The 9,566-nt window shown below is 43.0% G+C and overlaps 1 protein-coding gene across 1 annotated transcript in view; it reads left to right on the plus strand.

Moving 5' to 3' along the window:
• The window catches only part of CRAMP1L (Crm, cramped-like (Drosophila)), a 48,397-nt gene extending 38,831 nt beyond the window's left edge, over positions 1–9,566 (plus strand). Inside the window, exons 15-21 of the mRNA XM_009886369.1 lie at positions 1,103–1,207; positions 2,205–2,383; positions 3,460–3,540; positions 4,958–5,192; positions 5,481–5,645; positions 6,304–6,449; positions 8,919–9,566. Of these exons, the coding sequence (XP_009884671.1) occupies positions 1,103–1,207; positions 2,205–2,383; positions 3,460–3,540; positions 4,958–5,192; positions 5,481–5,645; positions 6,304–6,449; positions 8,919–9,083 (1,076 nt within the window). The 3' untranslated portion in view covers positions 9,084–9,566. The remainder of the gene's footprint in view (positions 1–1,102; positions 1,208–2,204; positions 2,384–3,459; positions 3,541–4,957; positions 5,193–5,480; positions 5,646–6,303; positions 6,450–8,918) is intronic.

The following is a 9,566-nucleotide window of genomic DNA, read 5'->3' on the forward strand; positions in this document are numbered from 1 at the left end:
CATTCTCCCCCTCTACTCTGCCCTGGTGAGGCTGCATCTGGAGTACTACATCTAGTTCTGGGCTCCCCAGTTCAAGACAGACAGGGATCTGCTGGAGAGGGTCCAGCAAAGGGCTACAAAGATGATGAGGGGATTAGAACATCTCTCCTATGAGGAGAGGCTGAGGGACTTGGGTCTCTTTAGTCTAGAGAAAAGAAGATTGAGGGGGGATCTTATTAATGCTTACACATACTTAAAGGGAGGATGCCAGGGGGATGGGAACAGTCTGTTTCCAGTGGTGCCCAGTGACAGGACAAGAGGTAATGGGCACAAGCTTTGAACATAGGAAGTTCCCTCTTAACATGAGAAGGAACTTCTTTACTTCGAGGGTAGTGGAGCAGTGGCACAGGCTGCCCAGAGAGGTGGGGGAGTCTCCCACTTGGAAGACATTCCAAACCCGCCTGGACGCTGTCCTGTGCAACTGCTGGAGGTGCCCCTGCTCTGGCAGGGGGTGGGAATGGGGGAGCTCCAGAGGCCCCTTCCAACCCTGACCATTCAAGTCATGATTATTAGAGAAATTTTTTTCTTCCATTTCCCAGTATTGAAAGCAGGGAATTGTAAGGAGTTCTCTACAAGGAGCCGAAATTTTGGAATAAATTACTTAGATAAGAATATTTTTTTTTTTCCTGTAGGGTATAATCATTGGTCTAGATTTTATAATGGCCATTTCCCTGTACCTGGGATACTGCCTAAATTTCATAGAGTAAATCAATATACTGTCTGCTTGTCCTGTTCTGCTGATATACTCCTGAGTACAACAGCAGTACAGGTGATCCCCCATCTCAGCTTGACTCCCAAAATCAACATGAGACCTTAAAGGTTATCTTCACTGATAATAATAAAAGCAGTTTCAACAATACAGCAACATTTGCTGTTGCATTTTTGTGATAAGGCGCTCGTTTGCTTGCATTACTATTTCAAGTCTGTTTCATCGTCTCCACTACTTGCATTCCTGGAGCTTGCTACTGCTTGGAATTTGCTTGCTTCCATTGAACAGTGTTGTGCTCTGCTTTAAAGATGTTAGATTTCACGTGCTTGAGAGGTATTTAATCCTTCCCCCTAGGGAGAGGATCTTTTCGGCCAATCCAGTCCTCGCTGACTAAAGCTGCTGTTTCTCGTCCAATTGTGCCCAAAGTTCTTCCAACACAGGCTACCAACCATCTGTCTAGTAAGTCATTTCTTAAACAGAATGAGCCACGCATGGTCTGTTATCTGTATGATGGTTTCTGGTTCCTAGGTAAAATCGCTAGTGCCTTTGGAAGTTAAAGAAGACAGCTTTTACTGATATCTTACTTTCTGTGGCTTTTTGTGACTGCGCAAAGGGAGCAGGCAGTGGTAGGACAGTCTGAACGAGGTTCCTTCACTGTGTCTGACCTGCAGGCAAAGCAAGGGGTTAGAATTTGTAACCAAAGTTGAGCGCTTTTATGATATTTCATTGCAAGACCACTTTGAAAAGGGATTGTGACATATTTCAAAGAAACTTACAAACAGTTTATCCACTAACGTGGGATTATGCATTCTACAAGAAAAAAAAAAACATGTCAGTGTACCCCAAGTAAATACCGTCTTGCAACAAAAGAATGATTCCATAATTAGAATGATTAATGAGGTGAAAACAATGACTGCCTCTGTGTTTTACATAGAGGATTCTCTATGATGAGAAGACATTCCAATATTTTAAGTGGATTTTAAAAGATCTGGGTGAGTTTGACCCTGCAACAATGTGTTTTTTATATTGAGACCAAATGGCTGCTAAAGGCAAGACAACTAAATAAGGCTATGTTGGTTTTATAGCTCCTCTAGTAAACCGTAGGAAATTGCTAGAAATTACATAAACAAACACTTAAAAATTCTCAGGACAAAAAAGAAAAAAAAATAGAAGGAAAGAGCAGGGGGGAACTGACACATTTCTCTAAACTGTTTTGGTATACCTGATAACATGTTGGAACAGGGCAGAAAAAGTAAACATTTTAGCTGAAATAAATGTTATACTTTGAAGAGGAACAACTGATATAGCTGATCAGATAATTACTGTTTTCACTTTCTGCATGTGTTAAGTTTTGACTCTGGGCAATTGTTAAAATTACTTTTAGGTGAGTCACAACAAAATAATTGCCTGAAGAGAAGGTTTGTAATGTGTTTTTTGCTTTTTTGTTTCACAAAAGGTGCTATCGACTTGGCAGCTAAAAGTGCTGGTATCATCCCTGGTAGCCCTGTGCCTGTCCTGGATGCAGATGGTTTGTCAGGTGTATCCCCATTGTCACCAGACAGAGTGACCACGGTGGTAACAGGGCAGGAGTCAACAGTAGCACATCAGAATGGAGGCTCCATCACCACTGTAGAGGTCAGAGGCTCTTGAGCATGCTTTTGAAAGTAGTTAAGTGTCACGCTCTTTCACGGTGTAAAAAAAGCTTTATTATTACTGACTCTTCAGTGAGCTTTCTCCTGGAGCTTGCTGTTAGACACTTCTATCGTAGCAAACCAAATCTGTGTTGTATAGTGTGTATTTCAGGTTCGAGAGATCAAATCATCATCACATTGGACAGATTGCCATCCTATAGAATAGCTTTCAGCTGGGAGACTGTAGCAGTTGGCCATCCAGAAATCTGGGCTTGAGTGCTACGTTCAGTTTTGGGCCCCTTATGACAAGAAAAACATTGAGGCGCTGGAGCGTGTCCAGAGAAGGGCAACGGAGCTGGTGAGGGGACTGGAGCACAAGTCTGATGAGGAGCGGCTGAGGGACCTGGGGGTGTTCAGCCTGGAGAAGAGGAGGCTGAAGGGAGACCTTCTCACGCTCTACAGCTCCCTGAAAAGAGGGTGTAGCGAGGGGGGGTCGGGCTCTGCTTCCAAGGAACAGGCGATAGGACAAGAGGAAATGTCCTCAAGTTGTGCCAGGGGAGGTTTAGGATGGATATTAGGAAAAATTTATTCACTAAAAGTATTGTCAAGCACTGGAACAGGCTGCCTGGGGCAGTGGTGGAATCACCATCCCTGGAGAGATTTAAAAGTTGGGCAGACGTGGTGCTGAGGGACATGGTTTAGTGGTGGGTTTGGCAGTGTCAGGTTGGTGGTTGGACTCAATGATCTTAAAGGTCCCTTCCAGCCTAGACAATTCTATGAAAAGAAGCAGTAGCATTTCAATAGACAGTAATTCAGGAGGGAATCTGGGGCAAAACATGGACTTTTAGGTATGTATTTGGAATGGAAACCGATTTCTCCTTGCTGTTTCTTTCAGCGAGACCCAGATACATGTTAGTCTATGTCCTTTTCTCAGGGAGTTGATGGACAATTTTGAAAGGCATAATATGTAGAAAGAGCATGCCTAACCTGTGACAGGCACTTGTCTCTTACCTCCTCAGCTGTATTTGCAGCATCTGGTGCAAACGTTTGTAACTTACATGATTTGTGTTGTGCTTCTAGGGCTCGGGCCCTGGGTGTCGTGTTCCGTTCATCAGCCTGCCAACACGGCACGAGCAGGAGGCAGTTCCCGATGGTTTCCAGGTAGAGTATGTGTTGAAAGAAGAGTTGTATGAAATGGGTAATGCTTTGAAAACACCACTGGTATTACTAGTTAAAACCTAAAACCTCTTGTTCCCAGATAATTGCACACCATCGGTACTGTTTTGTGGGAATTGAAATCTCTAGCATCTGAAGAAATTTAAAGAAAGAAATTTAGGAAAGCTGCTTGAATTTCTGTGGGTCCCATTCTCTAAAAAAGCAAAGCTGACGATCTCTGACTTCTGAAGGGCAAACAGGATTTACATATTTCTTGATACAGTGGAGTTTATAATTGCTCTGCTATACCGTACATGTGTATTTTAAATATCACAGAGAAAGATTTGGGGAGTTGGCAGTCCTGCTGCTTGTATGTTGCTGAAGGAGGAATGTTAAGACTAAGCGCATGATTGTAATCCTCTTCAGAGAACCACTTTTCTTTGTGCTGGATCCACTAAGACACGGATACTTCAAAAGTAACTGTGGCAGCACCTAAGTTGTAAGAGCATGGTGATCCTAGCCCCAGCATCCTTCTCCAGTGAGATCCAGGACCCTGTGTTAGATACTTAAGCCTCAGAATACAGGTTTTTCTTTTTTTTTTTTTTTTTCACTGGAAGCACTTGCGACCTTTCCTGTGACAGGTACATGCAAAAAAGGTCAAATTAATTTGATTGGTGAGCATAAAGGAGAGAAAGATAGGGGGTTTTTTGTAGCACAGATGTTAGGACATGAACCTACCAGGCATTTATTTGTGGTAAAGGGGCTTTAGTTCCTGTTTCTTTCTCTCAGGACAGCTTTGTATATACTACATCAGAAAAAAATCACAAACACTTCTATGATGAGGTACTAATAAGAAGACTCCTTAAAAAATAATTGAGTTTTGGGAAGTCTAGCTGTACGGAGGAGCAAGTTAGCAGTTTAAAATACATACTCTTCAAGCAGTTTTAGGTTTTTTACCTATACAAAGGCAAAAGAATACTTAATTCTTAAGAACTATCTTGTAGATTCATCATTTTATTATTATGCTTGTTTCTGTTCTTCAGGCTGTATTAAATATTTTTTTGGAATGTTACAGACACATTTTTTCAGATGATTGGGCAGGATATGGGCTGAAGCATATTTGTCTATGCTTACAGATATTTTTCATGAAAATAATACACATTTATAATATATTTTAGTATATTTTATAAATAAAGTAAATATTATTATTTAATATAATCATACATTATATATAAATTTATATGTGTTAAAGTTCTAAGAATATTGTCTGCTGGATTATTACTTGTCTTCCCCCCCTCCCCCCCTCCCTTCCTCCTTAAAGTCTGATTTTAATCTGATGCTTAGGAGCTAAGATGTTGCTTTTCAGACAAATTTCCAAGTCCTTTGTAAATTCACGAACAATTAACTCTGTTTCTTGTAACAGGGCACATCAGTCCTTTCTCTGTCGGAACTGTCCAAGACTCCCCTCCAAAATGGTCTTTCCACTCCTCCACTTCCCTCATCAGAGGCTTCCAGCACCCGGCTCTCTCCTCCCAACGTTTCTGCTCTCTTGGATATTTCTTTGCCTGGACCACCTGAAGATGTGCTTTCTCAAGGAGAACCTGCCACTCAAATCAGTGATTCTATCATTGAAATAGCTATCAGCTCTGGTCAATACAGTAAGTCTGAGCTTCCTTAAAGTATTCCTGTTAACATTAAAAAAAAAAAAAAATTCCCTGTCAACTTACATGTCAGCAGAAATTTTTCCAGAAAGCAGGTTTTGGCTATTTTCTTTTTTAGTATCTGTTGGAAATAAAATTATGTGCCTAGCCTTTATTTTCTAGTATATATAGGTGGAGGGTTTTTGTTGGTGGGTTTTTTTTTTTTCTTTCTAAACATAAGTTGGTGCAGCCTCCTATAACTTTCCCACATTAACTGAATCAGTGATTCCTGACATTGGCTTACAGGTGAAGGTGTTTCTCTCTCTCCTGCAAAGCTGAATGGCAGTGACAGCTCCAAAAGTCTTCCGTCCCCATCCAGTAGTCCTCAACAGAACTGGATTGCCTCTCCCAGCCATGATCCCCAGTGGTACCCCAATGACTCCACAGACTCGTCGCTCAGCAGCTTATTTTGTAAGTGCCTCTATGCAGAGAACTGCAACAAAAACCCTCTTTCCTTTTAAAAAAAAAATAAAAATAAAGCTGTTTATTAGAAGTGAGTCCTTTGGAAAATTGTAAACCCAGTAGGATGTTTGTAGGATTCTTTCCTTGCTTTCATTTCAATACTGTTGCCTTGAATACATTCTCTTGCTCTTTACAAGTCTGTTCCTGAAAAGGTCCTGTTGCTAGATTGGGGCCTATACCTTGGGACACATAATTCCTTCGCAGTTCTTGGTAGTCTGTTTGGAGCCTGACTCATCAGCTAGATTGAGACATTTTGGCTGTTCTGCCAAAATGAAAAGATGCCCTTGGCTCTGCTGTTGGCAAAATAGACTTCGTTCTGTGCTTGGTGAGCGTAATCTCAAAGACATGGGATCACTGGCTTTGTTTGGGGTTTGGTTGGTGGTATTTTAATTAATATTATTTGGGCCAGTGTAATGAGTCTCTGTCAGTGTAATGAGTCTCTGTAGTCTTAGCAGTGCGCTGATGGTGTTCATACTGGTAACACATAATTTTTAAGAGAGAAGAAATAGGTATCTGTCCTCCACTTTCTATTTCCTTGTCCTTCTCTTTATTCTCCCAATTGCAAAGACTCAGTGCGGTGACTTACTGATGTGCCTCTTCTTTATAGCAAGTTTCATCTCCCCCGAGAAGGGACGAAAAATGTTGCCCACTCCTGTTGGGACTGCCAGTGGCACCTCCTTACTGGGACCCAGCCTTCTGGATGGAAACTCGCGTGACTCTTTTGTGTCCCGGTCTCTGGCAGATGTAGCAGAGGTATGTCACCAAATTACGTTCAACTCTCTGCTTCCTTTTTTAGTGCAGTGTTACTGTATATTATCTCAGGAAGGTATGATGGACACTTAAGGCAAAGATGCTTTGACATCTGCACCTCGGCTTTGTGAAACAGCATTAGAGTCTTAATGGAAAGGTATGAAATGGCTTGAGGGTGTACTGCACCGGAGCTGGTGTGAGAAACTGTTATGAGCACCTTCAACCCAAGTTGTTTTTGTGGGGGGGAGGTCATGGTTACCATGTTGGACCTGTCTTACTTTTGACAGAGAGTTGTCATCCTTCTGTTTTGTGTCTCCTGTTTTGTAGAGCATGAATGGAAAATACTAAAGATGAGAGTAAGGTTAATACTGATACAGCTATGGTATGATTGGAGGACTGGTAGAAAAAATAAATAGGAAGAAGCAGAAACTAGCTAATACTAAGTTACCTGAGAATGGCAGAAGGTCCTGTGTTGCTGAGCTATTTTCTCTGTTGGTAGAATTATCCTTCCGTTTTGAAATCTTTTGAAGGGGTAGAGTGAAGACCAGCAGTCATTAAAGCTTTGGTACGCTTGGGGACAGAGCTGTCTTTCAGAGGAACAGAGACAGAATGGAGGAATGAGCTGCCAGGAACATCACAGAATTCAGCAAGGACAAATGCAAAGTCCTGCCCCCAGGCAGGAGTAAACCCGACAGCGATGTAGGCTGGAGATCGACTGTGTAAGAAACAGCTCTGCTGAGGTGTACCTGTGCTTCTTGATAGACAGCAAGCTGAATGTGAGCCAGGATATTCTGTGGCAGCTAAGACAACCAGCAGTGTACTGGGCTGTTTCACCAGGAGCATAGCCAGTGAATTGAACAAAGCGATGATTATCCTGCTCTTCTCAACAGCTATGAGACTGTGTCTAGAATGTTTTGACCAGTTTTGAGCACCCAGCACAGGAAAGATAGATAAACTGGAGCAAGTTCAGCAGAGGGCCACCAAGACGATTAGGAGGCTGAACCACCTGTCTGTGAGGAAAGGCTGATGGTACTGGGCTTGTTCAGCCTGGAAGAGGCATCAGGGCGGGAGGGACCTAACTGCCTGCCAGTACTTGTGGGGATATCATCAAGAAGATGTAGCTGGGACCTTCACAAAGTGGTGATGCATGGTGGGAGGAACAGGCAAAAGCTGAATTGAGAAAGGTTCTGACTACATGTAAAGAAAAACTTTTTCACCCTGAGGACAGTCAGGCAGGGGAACAAGTCACCCAGAGATGATGTATAGTGTCGGTCTTCAGAGCTTTTCAAGGCTGACATCAATAAAGCCCTGAGAAAGCTGGTCTGTCCTCCTAGGTGACCCTGCTTTGAGCAGGTGGTTGAACTAGAGACCTTTTCAGGTCCCTTCCCGTCTTAATTATCCTACAGTTTACAGTCGTTGACTCAGTGTAACATCATGTACGTTGCAACTTGGAGGGGGCTTGCCCTGATGGAAGTAAAATGTCATTCCTCCATTGCCCTTTGGATTTGGGTAAGGAGGTTCTGTACAGACCTCGTAATCAGAATTGCAGCAAGCTCATGCGGTGTTAGTGTGCCCTTAGCAGCTTCAGACTCCACACACAGCTCTGCTTCCTGGCACAAATATGAAGATCCTGCTTTCTTGGTGGTGAGAATCTGTCAGGGTGTGTGTTAATTAAAGGAATATGTGATAATTTATTTGTGTGGATCTGAAGTGACATTGCAGCCCTTGATCTTACAAGCTGCCTTCAGAAGAAAATGGGGTAAGCCACCATTTTTGGCACACCAGAGCAGCTGTTGTGGCAGATGTGGGTTTCTGTGGGAGTCTTTAGAGGAAGCAAGTATCATTAAAAATGGTTGTAATGATGGGAGAATTTTGAAAGGCCTTTTATTAAGTTTCCTGCAGAATCGAGTTTTATTTACGAATGCAGTTCTTTCATGAGAGGTAATAGCTATAGAGTTTTTGTACAGTGCATCTAAGAGTGCTCCTTAATGCTGAATTAAGGATAGGCAGGTAATGCCCATTGAGACTGTAGGTTTGGGTTTGTCCGCCCCCCCCCTCTCTGTCCCCCCCCAGCGGTTTCCATTTAGCCATGGATAAATGCTATTCTCTAACTCGGATACAAGTGATATAAAGTGTGTCTTTCATATGAGGAGAGGCTGGGAATGAAGATGAGGGAGCCAAACTCTTCTCAGGACAAGAGGCAGCAGGCACAAATTGAAACGCATGAAATTCCACCTGAACTTTTTTAATGTGAGGGTGGTCAAACATGGAAAGAGGTTGCCCAGAGAAGTTGTGGAGATAATTCAGCACCTGACCAGACAAGGTCTAGGGCAGCCTGTTCTAGCTGACCCTGCTTGAGCAGGATGGTGGGACAAAATGATCTCAAGATGTCCCTTCCAACCTAAACAATTCTCTGATACTGTGAAATTTCCACTGATGTGTAGGTCTTCTTTTCTCTCATGTCTCTTCTAGGTGGTGGATTCCCAGCTGGCTTGCATGATGAATGAGAACAGCATAGATTACATCTCTCGTTTTAATGACCTTGCCCAGGAGCTATCAATACCTGAGCCAACCCGAAGGGAAATTCTGTTTGATGGAGGAGGTGGTGGTCCCCCAATCGGGGATCTCTCACAGTGAGCATATGAGACCAGCAGGCTGGTGTAGACTGTTCAGCTAACATTGGAGCTTGCAGCGCTGGATCATGGCAAGGGCAGGTTGTAGAGAAGCAGCTGAGGCTCAGTTGTCTGTCTTGTGCGCTTCTTTCTAAAAGAGAAGCATTGTCTTCAAAAGTCTGAAGAAGTACTCGCAAGTCCTGGAATGTGCAATATACTGGGAACAACAAAATGTGGAATAGTATTATGGGAAACAGTGCCCCTGCATCAGGGATGTAAGATGGCAGGTTTATGGGACGGTCCTGGACTTGTACTTTGGAATGGCCTAAGCAGGAAGCGCAAGCAGGGAAGGGTATTGCCAGAAGCTCCCCTACGTGAATTATTTTTTGCGTAGTAATCAAAATGCCATGATTTGGGATCCACATTGAAGTTGTGCAGGATAAAGGGTGGGGGTAGATATGGAACCATTTTGCATCTTGACATGTCCTAGTTGGCACTCTTTTTATCA

This window comes from Charadrius vociferus, unplaced genomic scaffold (genome assembly GCF_000708025.1).
Source record: "Charadrius vociferus isolate BGI_N301 unplaced genomic scaffold, ASM70802v2 scaffold585, whole genome shotgun sequence".
In the NCBI taxonomy this organism is placed as follows: Eukaryota; Metazoa; Chordata; class Aves; order Charadriiformes; family Charadriidae; genus Charadrius; species Charadrius vociferus.